This window comes from Galeopterus variegatus, unplaced genomic scaffold (assembly GCF_000696425.1).
Source record: "Galeopterus variegatus unplaced genomic scaffold, G_variegatus-3.0.2 Scaffold2489, whole genome shotgun sequence".
Classification (NCBI taxonomy): Eukaryota; Metazoa; Chordata; class Mammalia; order Dermoptera; family Cynocephalidae; genus Galeopterus; species Galeopterus variegatus.
The window spans coordinates 117228-132603 of record NW_007728600.1 but is presented as its reverse complement, the minus strand read 5'-3'; the positions used below and the strand labels follow the sequence as shown (position 1 = coordinate 132603).

Genomic DNA, 15376 nt, shown 5'->3' with positions numbered 1-15376 from the left:
AGAAATAATTTTAAAAGAGACATTTCTTTCATTTTCCCTTGTATTCATATATTGTCACCTCTCACAGAGTGATGGAGATGCAAAAGATTACTCAGAGTGCATGTTTTCAGAGCCATGAGAAGCCCAAAGGGACTGCACCCAGGGAAAACCCCTTCATGAGAGAAGAGCCAGGCACAGCCCTGGGTCAGTTTTTTCTTCAATTTTTATTGTAGAGACAAGAAAGTTACAGAAGAAAAACAGGTGGTTAATCAATCATAGTAAAAACAAACTGGCTATGTGACAACCCTCATTAAAGCAGGTATAACTTAAGATAGTTCCAGCAATTTACCATCAAAAGGACTCATAAAACTAAGCTATGTGATGTACAAAAGGAAACAATGAGATAATCATCAAAGCACTTAACTCCCCAAGAAACTCAAAGAAACATCTTAGGGCAAGATGTGGAGCGTTCCCCAAGCACTAACTAGCAGAATATCCTTGAAGATTTTAGCTCAAATACTTCCCAGTATCTAGGTTTAGCTGCACCACGGGCAACTGTCCCCCAAGCAAACACTTTTTGCTGTGCTTCAATTCTCTTATCTACATCAAAGGCTTTAGTCCTGTGAAAGTTTTCTGGTCTTTTCCAATCTTAGCATTTCTATGTGTTTTCCTAAAGAGCTGGGCTTTGGTCCCCTAAGCTAGGGGCTGTGGCCTCCTAAACTACAGGGCTTTGGTCCTTCTAAACTACGGGCTTTGTCCTTCTAAGGACTAAGGACTAAACTAAGTCCTAAGTCCTTCTAAGGACTAAGGACTTTGGCCTAAACTAAGGACTTTGGTACTTGTAAACTACAGGCTTTGGCCTTCTAAATATAGGCTTTGGTCCTGTGAAATACATGTGTTTTGTTTCCATCTCATTAAGGTCAATATCCTCCACAATGCATAAACCTTGCTTTCTATATTTGGTCCTTTAGTGAAAATAATACAAAAACAAAACAAGGAAGGATCAATATCACAAAGAACTAAATCTAAGTATGGTATTCATAGACACATTACTCAATAGGCACTTTGTTATTAGGCTATGAATATGAATGTGACATGGTCCTTGTCCTCAAGAAGTTCCCATTATAATATAGTAGGCTGATTAACTATAATTCCACTAAATAAGTTATCACAAAAGCAAGCACACAGGTTCTGATCTACAGGGGGAATGCTTAAGTTGGATAGCAAATTTAGAGAAGTCATAGAGCGGGCTCTTAAAGGATGAGGACATTTTAAAGGATGGATGGAGAATTCTAGGCAGAGGGATTAACATGTATTGAACTCTATGTTCATTATTATGGAAATAAATTAAAAGGAGATTTTGGAAAATGAATGTGTGCAGGTAAATTCAGAGTTTTTTCCCATGACAGGTTTACTCTGCTTGAATCCAGGTAATGAAAGCTAACATTGTTTGAGTACCTGCTATGTCTTGCAGTGTGTTAGGTACTTACACATTATCTTACTTAATACCTTTTTAACCCTCATTTTATTTTATTTTATTTATTTATTTATTATTATTTATTTATTTATTTATTTTTTCCAAAGATGACCAGTAAGGGGATCTCAACCCTTGGCCTGGTGTTGTCAGCACCACGCTCAGCCAGTGAGCCAACCGGCCATCCCTATATAGGATCCGAACCCATGGCCTTGGCGTTATCAGCACCGCACTCTACCGAGTGAGCCATGGGCCGGCCTTTTAACCCTCATTTTAAAACTAAGATTAAATGATGGCTAGGATCTAGGAAATGGCAAAGTTAGGAATCCAAGTCAGGACTACTTGTCTTCAAAGCCCTTGCTTTTGCCATAACTATGCCATTTTCCTCAAAGAATGCAGATTTTCTTCATAGCTCTAAAAATGCACAGATTTTGAAGGCTCTCACTTCCTTCCATTTAGTTGCCTACCTATAAAATATCTCTTCCACGTGAGCCCATTAACCCTCATTACTTCTCCTTTAGACTAGTGGAATCTTTCCCAAGCTTGTTGATCCTAAGAACGTGGTAGCTTCTTAAAATGCAGGTTCCCAGGCCATGCTCCTGGAGGATGATTCAGGATTGGATCAGGGTCTAGAATTTTTTTTTTTTTTTTTTTTTTTTGCAGTTGACTGGTATGGGGATACAAACTGATGACTTTAGTGTTACAAGGCTGTGCTCTAACCACCTGAACTAACCAGCCAGCGTATAATCTGTATTTTTAACAAGGATTTGATTCATGAGCAAACTGGAGGAAACACTGGGTTAATGCCCTAGCCTAACTCGCCTACCCACTTCTAGTCTCTTCTTTCAACCAATTTCCAACCCACACCCTGCCCCCGTTTTCTGGCATTACTCTGGAGGTCCTTGAAGATTTCCATACCATTTCACACTGCTTCATTTGCTGGTAATGAACACTACCGCTTATCGAGCATTTATTTACTATTCCCCCCACCCCCCACCACCCCCGCCTTGGACGTTAAGTCCATGAAGGAAGGGGCTGAAATCGCATTACCTGGGCACACAGTAGTGTCCACCTGCAGCCCGGGAGACACAGACTCAGTTGCCCCGAATATACGAACTGATCTTTAAAGGAAGAAAAGGAGTTGAGAGGCAGTTCCAAAGTTGTTTGCCAAGACATTACTTTGGTTCACTGAAGTAACATGAGCTACTAGTTGGGCTCTACAATTGGTCTTTGCTTCATAAATTCCAGTGACTTGTCTCCAACTTTTGAGGTAAAAAGAAAACAGAAAAAAATTCTAGGTACTTTGTAACAGAAAGAATGAAGGTCACATTGTACAATTTGCGATAACATTTGGGTAGTCTGTATCTGTCGGTGGCGGCAGCCTGACTACTAAAAACGTGCCCTTTAGCAATCATCCCGGACATGGGCGAGGAGGACATCAGAGTCCCACACTCTTCTCCCTATGGGCCCAAGTTTGACACACCTCACGTGGTTTAGACTGCTCTCAGCCATTTTCCATTCTTAGCAGGTGCCCAGTATTTACTGAATCATCAAGCCCATAAGGAAGTCACTATTATCCTTCAATTTGAAAACAAGGAGGAGTCTAAAGAAGTAGCAGAGCTGGAACAGCCTTACGACATAATCAGTGTTCAGTAGTGAACCCGGGAAGCTCTGCCTCAGCGCGCACCGCGTGCAAGGTTCGGCGCTGGCGGCAGCAAAACTTTCATGCCAGCGGCCCTCGTACAAAGCGCGCCCTTCCGCAGGTGTGCGGCCGCCATTCAGGCCACGCCACGACCCCAGAAAGCCACTTGGAACCCGAAGTCACAGGCTACAGAATAAGACGTAGGAGCTCGCCCCTCTCCCCAACATGGCGCGGCGGACTCACGTGGGCGCGGGGGCGCGATAACTTCGTATTATGTATGCTATTCGAAGTTATTACGCAGCATGGCTGCGCCCGTGGGACCGGTGAAGTTCTGGAGACCCGGTAAGGCCCTTGGCGGAGCGCTGGGCAGATGCGGCAGCCTGTTTTCGGTCTTGGCGCCGCAGCCGGCGCCCTGGGCCCGGCGGGCTGGTCACTGCCGCCTCCGTGCGGGTGAACTCTGCGGCCCAGGCTCCCACGGTGGTCCCCAGAAATTCGGGGATGCGACCCCAGCTTGGGCAGAAACTCTCCGTGTGACCTTGTTCGAGTCTCTCAGCCTCCTCGGGCCTCGTTTTGCTCGTTACTTGTGCCTGTCCTGCTCACGCTGCCAAAATCGTAAAGCGCCCACGCGTGCTTTGTTACCGCCCTAGGGCTACGTTGGGGCCCGACGGGCGGTGCTGCTCAGCGTTTAGGAGCGCAAGCTATGGAGTCAGATTGCCCGGGTTCGAATTTTCGTCTCTGCCTTACAGTGCTAGGGTGACTTTAGGCAAGTCACTTAATCCTTCTGAGCCTTGGCCTCCTTACCTATATAATGGGCAGAATAACATCTATCCCGTGGACTTGAATAACAAGCACAACGCGTTGTCTGAATTAGGTAAATTGCTCCTAAAAAGGGAAAGTGTGTTATTTTGTTTCAGGGTTATTCTTGTCCACCTGAATGTCTGCCAGAAAGTGAACACTCTTCGTGTTGGTTGCCACCCACTTCCTCTCTTGCAGGCTAACGAATCACGATCACAGCATGCTTTGCTTGTTTTGACATTTACTCATTAAACAGGTTTTTATTAAATGTGTGCATGTCAGACCATGCTAGATGCATTACTTCCTCCCGTTTATCAGTTTCTTGTAAAAAAAAAAAAAAAAAGAAAAGTTTCTTAAACTGTTACCAGCTTGTTTTTTCCCACCACCTTCAACCCTGCGGGTTTGGATGTGCGAAGTATATTGCAGCAAAAAAGAAATGAGACAGAGAAGGTAACATAAAGAAAACTTTTAAAGGGTGTTGTAGAGTGGTTCCCAGAAATTCTGACCATGCATATAAGTAACGTGAGAGACAAACCCAAACAAGAAAAGTGCTTAATTCTTTTTTAAAATCTGTAGTTTGTCATTTGATAGTTTTATGATTCAGCATTTCAAGGCGTCAGCCAATTATCCATCCTGAGTTTTATTTACAACCGAAACTAAGATCTCATTATGTAGTGAGATCTTTTATTTATTCAAGCCTTTAGTAACAGGTGAAAATGTTAAGTATGGTAAAGGCCTGAATGAATTGTTGAAAATCAGAGTAGGATACTATTTTGATTAAAGAACATGAGATTAAAAGTTTTATTCCATTATTTAATTCACTCATTGAGGGTGCACTTATTGAACACCTAACCCTGTGGTCAGGAGACACATAGATGACTAGGACTCTGCTCGCAAGGTGCTGTTTCTCTCAGTTGAATATGAAATTGGATGTCCTGTAAAAGAGACTTTAGAATGAGGCAGAATAAGGTGGTTGTAGAGTCCTGGACTCAGGCTGCAGTGCCCATCCTGACTACCACTTATTAACTCAGTGGTTTGACAGAGTTACTCAGGTGCTCAAAGTCTCAGTTACCCCATCTGTAAATTGGGCATAATACCTATCCAAAGAGTTGTGAGGATTAAATGAGAATTATATATGAAAGGATCTTAGGAATAGATACATGTTGACTGTTATAATTATATAGAAGTATAGAAGAGGGAGGGAAAAAGTGGACGTGTGGATAAAAAAAATACTTTATAAAGATGGTGATATTTTTGAAGTGAACATTGAAGCACGAATAAGGTCATATTCCACAGAGAGGTAGGAGAATGGAACTATAGGCAAACAGTGCAGCATTAACAAGGGCAAGATGCGGTGTGTGCCTCAAGAATGTCTGTAAAATCAAAATAATTGAGTAGTGTCATGGTGTTACGTGGTAGGGTAGGTTTTGGGATGTGGTAGGAGATGAAGCTTGAAAGGTAGGTTAGGGCCTCATTGTGAATGGTATGCATGGCAGGTTAAAGAATTTGGACTTCAGTATTTTCAAGCAGGGTAGTGACACAATGAGGTTTACTTTAGAAAGATAACTCTGGCAGTGGTGTAGGGAAGGTTGGAGGTAGAAATTGGAGGCAGGGACACCAGTATTTTCAAGCAGGGTAGTGACACAATGAGGTTTACTTTAGAAAGATAACTCTGGCAGTGTTGTAGGGAAGGTTGGAGGTAGAAATTGGAGGCAGGGACACTCTCAAGGAAGAGTCCTACTAAAATCCGTGAGAGATATTGAAATCCTCAGTTCTGGCCTGGCTGCCAAGAAAAGAGACCAAATGGAGAGAGACTTTAGAGGCAGATGTGGGAGAAGATGAAGTCACCAATGACTCAAAATTCTCAGTTGGGTGAATGTCTAGGTAAGTTGTTCTCAAATTTTGCTGTATAATTGAATCACTTGGGAAGCTTTAAAAAATTCTAATGTCCACTTGCACCCCATGCCAATAAATCAGAAATCTGGAGGGTAAGGAGTCAAGCATCAGTATTTTTTAAAGTCCCCAGGTGATTCCAGCATGCATCGAAGCTTGGGAACCTCTGGTCTAGGCAAACTATGCTGAGATGGGAATAGATTTAGTACACACTAATTGGGCCCTTACTTTGTTCTAGTCACTTTCACTTATAACATTTTATTAAACAGTCACAGTATCTCTGTGATGGAGGTAATATTCTTATTTTACAGATGATCAAACCGAAGTTTAATATATGGAAGAGGCTGTCTGAAATTCAGGATAAAGGGTAGGAGGTGGTTGAAGCTGGAGATGAGGCTAGATGTTGGAATCATAAACATATCCTATAGGCCGGGTGTCACAAGCTTCGGATACTTACAGGGGCATTTCAGACAATCTATTTCTTTTTTTTTTTTGGCTGCTGGCCGATGAGGGGATCTGAACCCTTGAGCTTGGTGGTGTTACGAGCTCAAATGAGCCAACTGGCCAGCCCCCAGACAGTCTGAATGAGTGAAGCTGCAGGGTAGAAGTAATAGGGAGCAGTGGGGACTGTGGCAAAATAGAGTGTGCATACAGTGGATAGATATGTACAGTGTAGACATACACTAGAACTTACATGTGCTGTCTACAGTAGGGAGCTGTACTCATTTTCACCTAATTGTTGTCATATGGGCTCAGAGTTGCCAGGTTTCTTTTTTTTTTTTTTTTAAGAAGACTAATGTCCAGACTTGAATGGGAAATTTTTGCGTGTTGTTATAAGTGAACTATTTAAAATATTTTAGTGATAGGATGTCTGGGGACCTTAAGCCACCAGTTTGTTATCTCTACCTTAGGAGTATAACTTAAGAGCTTTGTATGGCAAACACTTCATAGCAACAGCTTTGACGTTTCTTTGGCCTGACTCACAGTAAGAAATATGTTGTGTTGTGATTTAACATGTATCCATAACTGAAAAAAATTGTGCAAAAACAATATTGCTTTTTGGGATGTGCTCTGATACTTTCTATTGTATTTCTAGTTCATTATTTTTAAATGCTGGTTATAACCCACTACATTGATTTCATAAACCACTTATAGGTTACCACTCAAATTTTGAAAAACTGGGTTAAAGGGAAAGCCGGATTGGGGTGCTATCATTAGCCTTGTTTTGTAGAATGACAAATGAAGACATTTATGGTTTGCAAAAATTACAGAGTTGTTACTCCCTTAAGCATAGCGTGTATTCCCAAGGAAAAAACCATAAGCAAACAGAGTGGGCTGTGGGATGTATATAGAGGGGAAGCAGTCCTAATGTTCTGGTTGGGCTGAATGAAGTCCTTTGTAAGGAGATGATGTGTTCTTTATTGATTGACAGCAGCTGTTCTTGTAAAAGTGTTCACAACAGAATATACCAAGATGGACTGGGCCATGTGTTAGAGACAAAAGAGGGATGGGGTAGTGAAGACACCTGGGTAGATTAAACCCTGGTGCGGGAGGAAGTTAAGAGACCTGGCAGGAGCAATGTTAAACTTTCCCTCATGTCTGGAATATTTTAAAACGTGTTTTGAAAAGGAGGGAATTCAGGACAGAAACACAGTAGAAGAGAATAAAGGATTCTTTACAGTAGTTTTCTTGGGCAAACCTTATAAGGAGTTATTAAGATGTAGCAATAATAAGGGGAGAAAGGAAAAGAAACCTGCTCTTTTGAGCACAGGCTTTGTTCCAGGTCTTGTTCTATCATTTATCTTGTTGAAAGGAAGGTCAACATTTTGGCAAAAGCAACACAGCAGTGCCCCACTTACCTGATTTTTGGCAATCTTGGACTTCTGGAACACAACTGTGTTCCTGGAAGTAAATGGAAAAGGGTCAGGGATCTAAAGCAGTTATTCTAAATTTGGCTCTTCGGGGTCTATGGACCTCAGCATTTTATATTTCTGGTAAATTATATTCTGAATTACTTCTCAGGAGAGGTAGTTATAGCCTTTATCATATTGTTAAAAGGATCTGCTCTCTGCCCTCCCCCCAATGTAAAATTAAGTCATCTGGGCTAAATAGGCTTTTTTTTTTTTTCCTTTTTGTCTTTTTTCGTGACCGGTAACGGGATCGCAACCCTCGGTGTCGCACCCGCACCGCGCTCAACCAGTGAGCGGACCGGTCTCTATGTGGGATCTGAACCCTAGACGGGAGCGCCGCCCTCTACCGAGTGCGCCACCGGGCCGGCCCCTAAATAGGCTTTTCACAAAGCCCTTGTACGTTCACATAGTGTCACAGATTCTGAGTTCAGAAGACCTTGGAGATGATAGTTTTTGGTAATTATCCCTGTAGTTCCCCCAAAAGGAGGCTGTGCAGCACGTTTGAACTTCTAGCGAGGGTTTTTATTGATTCACAGCATACACCAGTGCTGAACAGCTCTACCCTTTGAATATTAAACCTTGTGTCACTTACTTATTGCTCCTAGTCCTTTCCTAGGGCTACATGTACAAATCAGTGTGAAAAGTTACAGAAGCTGATCATAAAGTTTTAATCCATGTTCCTCCTGAGGCTTCTTCCTTTTGAGGCTAAAGTGGTTTCTGGATTCATTTCCCATCTAACCACTCCAATCCTGTGGTTCAAATGGGGGCTGCCATTCACTGCATCCCACTCCACTGGCCGTGATTGATTGGATCAGGGTGGGTATCGGACCTAAGCTGGGAGAAAAAGTCAGTCACTGAGTGTCCAGTATAAAAGATCCTCTTCCACCCCCATGTACACAGCACACAAGCTGGGGTTCCCTTTACGATGTCTATTTCTCTCCATAGCACTTTTTACCACCTTGTACTAAGTTACATTCTATGGGGAGGAAGAACAAAAGAAGCAAGTAAGCTCCATGAGGGTGCACTGAGTGTCCAGTATAAAAGATCCTCTTCCACCCCCATGTACACAGCACACAAGCTGGGGCTCCTGGTTCCCTTTACGATGTCTATTTCTCTCCATAGCACTTTTTACCACCTCGTACTAAGTTACATTCTATGGGGAGGAAGAACAAAAGAAGCAAGTAAGCTCCATGAGGGTAGGGCCTGCATATGCATTCTTCATTGGTGTATTTTTAGCACCTAGAGTAGTGCCTGGCACAGAGCAGGCCCTCAGTCCATCCTCTCTGGGTGAGCGAATGAATGATTGGTAGAGGAGTTGTAAACTTGAGATCTGGCCTGTCAGCAGCCTTGTTCCCAGTTCCAGTACAGAAGCTGACCAAAGGACTGAAAGGAGTTTGTCCAGACGTATAGACATGAGAGAAGGAGAAAGCTGGGGCAGCCTTTGAGTCCCCGATTCCTGTCATCCCTGATCCTTGCTGTCATCCTACAGGATTAATCCTTTTGTCTCAGATAATTCCCACTGGGTTTCTTGTAAGACTGTTAAGAACTCGATAATAATACTGATATCAGTACTAAAAACACTATACTCTATAATATACATATCTGGGTGGCCAATTTGTTTTGTTTTGTTTTTGGTGGATAACTGATATGGTGGTCTGAACCCTTGAGCTTGATGTTATAAGGCTGCACTCTAATCAATTGAGCTAAACAGCCAGCCCAGGTGACCAATTTGGAACCCACTGGACTGCGATTTCCTGCTCTTGACAAGACAGTGAAGCTGTAGAGAAGATTTTTGTATTCTGATAGGTACTTTTCTAGATGCTTTCCTAAAGTTAAATACCTTTTAGTAGTTTGAGATAAAAAGCTTACTGCTGTTGTGGATCTTCGTCTTTGAAAATTTGTAACCTGTATAGATTTTTCTGTTCACTGCATCAGAGAATCTGAAAAAAACATTTCTGCTGCAGGTACAGAGGGGCCAGGTGTCAGCATCTCTGAAGAGAGACAAAGTCTCACCGAAAATTTTGTGACAACTGTCGTTTACAATCCTTACTCTGCCCTTTCTATAGAGCAGCAGAGGCAGAAGCTGCCAGTGTTCAAGGTACGTTGCATAAGCATGTTCAGTCCGTGGGCCTGAATGTTGTGTCTGCAGTAGCTCTATGCTTGGCACGGAAGGGGCTAATGTCCTCTTACTCTTAATGATTCTTTAGGACACAAAGAGCTTGGAGAAACCCTATTCTAAGGGATTACTTTTCAAAATATTTGTGTTAGTTAGCCTTCTAAATCTTGAAAGTCCCTAAGATTTGTTCAGTTAGATCTTGCATCTTGAAAAACTGAAAGAAGTGAAATCATTCTTTTTTCCCCTCATTGTTTTCAATTACGGGCAATTTCAAACACAGAAAAGTAGAGAAAATAGCGTAGTGAACGTCTGTGTACCCAGCTGCAACAAATTACTACATATGGCCAATTTTTGCTTTCTTTTCAAAGGGATATTTCTTTAAATAAGATTAATTGGGAATACAAGGTCAGCTGAGAAAATCAGTCAGTACTGTAATTACCTTTGAGACAGTGACAGGATTTTGGTGTGGTTACTGGATAGTGTTCCACATTCCAGGCACTCGATTTTATTAGTGTTCATGAAATGGCCACATGCTCAGCTCAGTGTAAACCAGTATTTATTCAAAATACATTTGTTTGTGGTAAACCATCGTTCTCCAGTACAGATGGACACCATCGATGGACATATTTTCTCCCTGTTGGCAAGTCCACATGGGAAGCCAAATTGTAATCAGGAACTAGGATCAGCACCAAAGGCAGGTTAGATATACTTGGAGGAAATGTGTTTCATGCAGCCCCTGATGAAGGGCGATGAATTCTCTTTGCCTCACAGGGTGCCTCTGGAATGACCCAAGTAGCTGTGGCCACCAGCACCCATGTCTCTCTCTCTCCTGCACAGTACTGGGTGAAAGGTGCCAAGTTCTTACACTTAGGGAGTCCTTTTATCTAGACTGTGTTGATAATTCATCTTCTGTTAAAATGTTCTTTCTCCAAATGGATATGAAACAGCAGCCTTCTAATGTAGCCAAGTTGCCTTCATTGGAGTTTTATATGGCCCCAGACATTTTAGTCACTCATGAACTGACAGTCTCTGGGTTTCTTCCTCAAGTGACCTCATTCCATTTTGTGTGCATGTTAAGGAGGTTGACCCTCAGGAGATGAGATAATAGGTTTGCTGTTACTTCCTCACCACTGAGGGACACAGTCTGAGCTGTGATGAAGCATCGACTCTGGAGCTAGATTTCAGGGTTCAAACCTGAGCTTCAGCATTTGCATGCTGTGTGACCTTGCTTCACCATTCTAAGCTTCTGTTTTCTTATCTATAGTAGGGGAATAGTGGTGGCACCTCCCTGGTAGGACTGTTATGAGGACCTGATGGGATAATCCATGCAGAGCATTTAGCAAGATAACTGATGTGTGGTAAACGCACAAGTACAAGGAAAATTATTGTTTACCAAGTGTTTGAATTCTGGCCGTTTCCTGACTATTCTTCATCCTCCAACTGTACTTATAAGATAAAATAAAGTTAATGACAAATGGCAAAAAAAAAGAAAACAAGATGTTGAGATATGTTGATGAAATTAAAATGGTAAGAAGAGGGGTATAAGCTATGATATAAAGCAAAGCAGAGTTTAAGCACAGTTGAGATCTCATAAGATGTTAAAGGTAGATCTAGAAGATGAATTACCCCTTCATGAACCCTCCTCTATTAAAACTAAAAGCAGAAGTAAGTTTAGAAACAGAGGTTGGAACTAAAGCAGCAACAAGTCTTTAAGTATCACCCCTTATCCCCAGTACCATTATAAGGCAGCCTTCCCCTTGGCTGCCTTCTGTAGTCTGGTGTTCTTTTTGGGCCCTGAGCACTGCTATCCAACGTTGCCCTCTTGTTCCTGCCAGCTCCACTTCTGAAGCTCAGTCCCATTCTCCTGACCAGCTCTCCTTCACTTCACTGCACCTGTCGGTGGGCTGTCATTTTCTGTCTCCAAACTGGAAATCTTTGTCATCTCTCATGAATGTCACACATTTGACTCTTTCCAATTGCTGTGCTTCTTAGATCCTTTAGGCCTTTAACACATGAAGTTAGAGCTATTACCTTCACTTTCTTCATGCTCAAATCACTCTTGTATGCTGCTGCCCAATTTTCTCAAAACAGCCTACTTTGACTCTACACTCTTTAGCTCTGCATTCAAGGTCTTTCACAATGCAGTCCTAGCTATACTCCTTCACTGGAATTTGCATAGTTTGCTTATTTCTATCTTCTCTTTTTTGTTTATGTTATTTCCACTTCCTGGAATGCCTTATCAGTCTATTTATCTGTATTCGAATTGTCTTTCAAGTTTTTCTTGATCACCCACCCATCCATCCAACCATCCATCCATCCATCCATCCATCCATCCATCCATTCTACTGTTTTTGTAATACTTGCAAAGAACATGAACCTTTCCCCTTTCCTGGGGACAGCCTTGTGCCAGCCTGGCCTGAACTCACCCAAAACAAAAGAAAACACAAAGTCTATAAGCAACCAAGAAGAAAGCATTTAGGTTACAGTCATTAGACCACCTGTGGCAGAATCTCCTTTGGGTGCTTGTAGAAGTACAGATTCCTGGGCCCCAGCCCAGCCCTGCTGAATTAGAAACCCTGATGGTAGGCTTAAGAATCTTCATTTTTAACAAATGTCAGAGGAGATTTTCACACTAAAATTTGAGAACTGCATATTTAGACTCCAGATAATGCCAAATTCAAAAGCCCAAAGCCTCCAATTCCTTATTTTCTTGTTAGAAACTGGCAGTATCCTGGCACTTCTAATCCTCACCAAAACCATTGTTGGTGTGGCATCAGATGAACTGAGCAATGATCAGAATGGGAGAATTAGGCAGTTTTTTTATTTAATTCCAAACCAGGTATTTATGGAATACCTTCATTACCTTTTGGACCATCAGATGTATTTATAAGCAAATGTGTGTACAAAAATTCTGAAGCTAAGGAGATAGATAGATAAGCTAACTAGACAAGATGTTGGAATTTTCTGTGACTTTTCAGTGTACAAACCAGTGTTTCTGCTCACTAAGTTGAAATATATATGTAATCTGTGAATGCTTTATTGTAAACTTGGATTTAGAGGTTGAGATGAAAGCATATTCTTTTTTTCTGGGGCTTTTTACAAGTTAATAATGAGAAAATTTTAAATTAGGTAATACATGCATGTTGTACAAAATTCAAAGGTCTCCTTCACACCTGTTTCCCAGCCACCCCGCTCCCCTCTCTAGAGGCAGCACTGTTATCAGTTTCTTGTTTTGTTTTTTTCCCAAAGATAGTGTACACATAAATAAGCATGTTGTGTGTGTTTGTTTTTCTTTCTTTCTTTCTTTCTTTCTTTCTTTCTTTCTTTCTTTCTTTCTCTCTTCTCTTCTCTTCTCTTCTCTTCTCTTCTCTTCTCTTCTCTTCTCTTCTCTTCTCTTCTCTTCTCTTCTCTTCTCTTCTCTTCTCTTCTCTTCTCTTCTCTTCTCTTCTCTTCTCTTCTCTTCTCTTCTCTTTTCTTTTCTTTTTTTTCTTTCTTTCTTTCTTTCATGACTGGTAAGGGGATCTTAACCCTTGACTTGGTGTTGTCAGCACCACGCTCAGCCAGTGAGCTAACTGCCATCCCTATATAGGATCTGAACCCATGGCCTTGGTGTTATCAGCACCGCACTCTCCCAAGTGAGCCATGGGCCGGCCCTATTATTACTCTTTCTTTAAAAATACAAATACTAGTGTATTATTCACAGTGTTCTACACTGCCTTCGTCCCGTAATGTGTCTTTTAGATCATTCCATATCAGTACAAATAGACATTTTTTCTAACAACTGCAAATTATTTCATTATTGGAGTGTATCATACCTGATTAAACCAAACTCCTGTTGATGAACATTTAGACTGAATTTTTGGCTATTGTAAACAATTCTGCAATGAATTTGCTTGTATATACATCTTTGTGCACTTGTATTGGTATGTCTGTAGTATAACTTCCTATAAGTGAAAATTTTGAATCGAAGAGTATATGCATTATATATGTTGGTAAGTGTTACAGTTAATTTCAGTTGTATCAGCTCATACTGATGCTAGCAGTACCTAACAGTGAGAAATACGTTTTGGTAGTGTTTGTTAAAATTTACTCTTTTTTGGAAACTGCTTATTTCACAATGTTCAAATATCTTTGTTTAGGTCTTTTGAAACAGTGTATGGCTATTTACAATTTATGGTTATTCTTTTTCAGCTTAGGAATCATATTTTATACTTGATAGAAAACTATCAGACAGTGGTGATCGTTGGAGAAACGGGATGTGGGAAAAGCACGCAGATTCCTCAAGTGAGTACATATTTAATACATGTCTTTACACTTAAATTTTTTTTTTAAAGATGACTGGTAAGGGGATCTTAACCCTTGGTTTGGTGTTGTCAGCACCACGCTCAGCCAGTGAGCTAACCGGCCATCCCTATATAGGATCCGAACCCATGGCCTTGGTGTTATCAGCACCGCACTTTCCCGAGTGAGCCACGGGCCGGCCCTTTTACACTTAAATTTGGTTGGAAGGATTTTGTAACTTGAGAACTCTTCTTTCCTATCATTTGCATTTTTAAGGATTCCTCTCACTTAGGAAATATTCCTCTCAACTAGATACTTTTTATTAAAGTTCTAAGTCTTTTAATTTATTTGATTAGTACTAAACAGTTTGCTTTCAATTTATTATAATTCAAAAATAATAATGGAATAGTCATCTTCTAAAAGGAAACAATGAAGATTCATTCAAAGATGTATAATACATAGTTTTTCAGGTCAAATAAGTACAATTGAAAAGGTGGGGTAAAATGAATACCAGTATCGTTGTAAATAAAAATTGGTTATTATAGAATTATGCAGTGCTATGGGAGAAGCCAAAATCATATCTGATGTGGATAGGAGTGAAGAGAAAGAGTAGGAAAGGCCCGGCAAAGGAAATGGCATTTGAAATAGACCTTGAACTATCAGTGGGAGCTAACTGGAAAGACGTTTCAATCCAGTGAATATTGTGGTTAGAGACTGGGGTGGAGAAGTGTAGGGTGAGGTCAGAGTGTGTCTTATGAGCCTTGACTTAAAGGCTCCATAGTGGTCATTAAGTGACCAGGATTGAGAGTCCTGACAGGCTTTTCTTTCCTTTTTTAATGTTAATTTTTATTGAAGTATAAAATATATATAGCAAAGTGCCAATATCATAATTGTGCATCTTGATACATTTTCACAAGTGGATACACCTGTGTTACCATCACCCAGCTCAAGAAACAGAACATTAGGAGAACCTCATAAGCCCTCTTGTGTCCCCTTCTGATCTCTAACTGCTCTTTCTGCCTACCCCCACAAACATAAACACACAGGATAATTCGTATTCTGGCTTCTAACACCATAGATTAGTTTTGCCTATTTTTGAACTTTATAAAGGAATAATAAAGCTGCTTTTGTCCAGCACTGTCTGTGTGAGATTTCTCCCCGTTGTTGAGTATAGTTGCAGTTTGTTCATTCCCATTACTGTGTGACAGGGGTCCACAAACCACAGCTCAGGGGCCAAATTCAGCCCACTGCCTATTTTTATAAATAAAGCTTTACTGATACACAGC

General features: G+C 41.2%; 1 protein-coding gene across 2 annotated transcripts in view; it reads left to right on the top strand.

Annotated features, from left to right (window-relative positions):
* Positions 1-3396: 3396 nt before the first annotated feature.
* DHX35 (DEAH (Asp-Glu-Ala-His) box polypeptide 35) overlaps positions 3397-15376 on the top strand; it is a 70286-nt gene continuing 58306 nt past the window's right edge. The window contains exons 1-3 of one of the 2 annotated variants that reach the window (XM_008581924.1): positions 3397-3437; positions 9658-9791; positions 14001-14093. In XM_008581924.1, coding sequence (XP_008580146.1) covers positions 3398-3437; positions 9658-9791; positions 14001-14093 — 267 coding nt within the window. In that variant the 5' untranslated portion in view covers position 3397. The remainder of the gene's footprint in view (positions 3438-9657; positions 9792-14000; positions 14094-15376) is intronic. The other variant, XM_008581923.1, reaches the window with a different exon arrangement.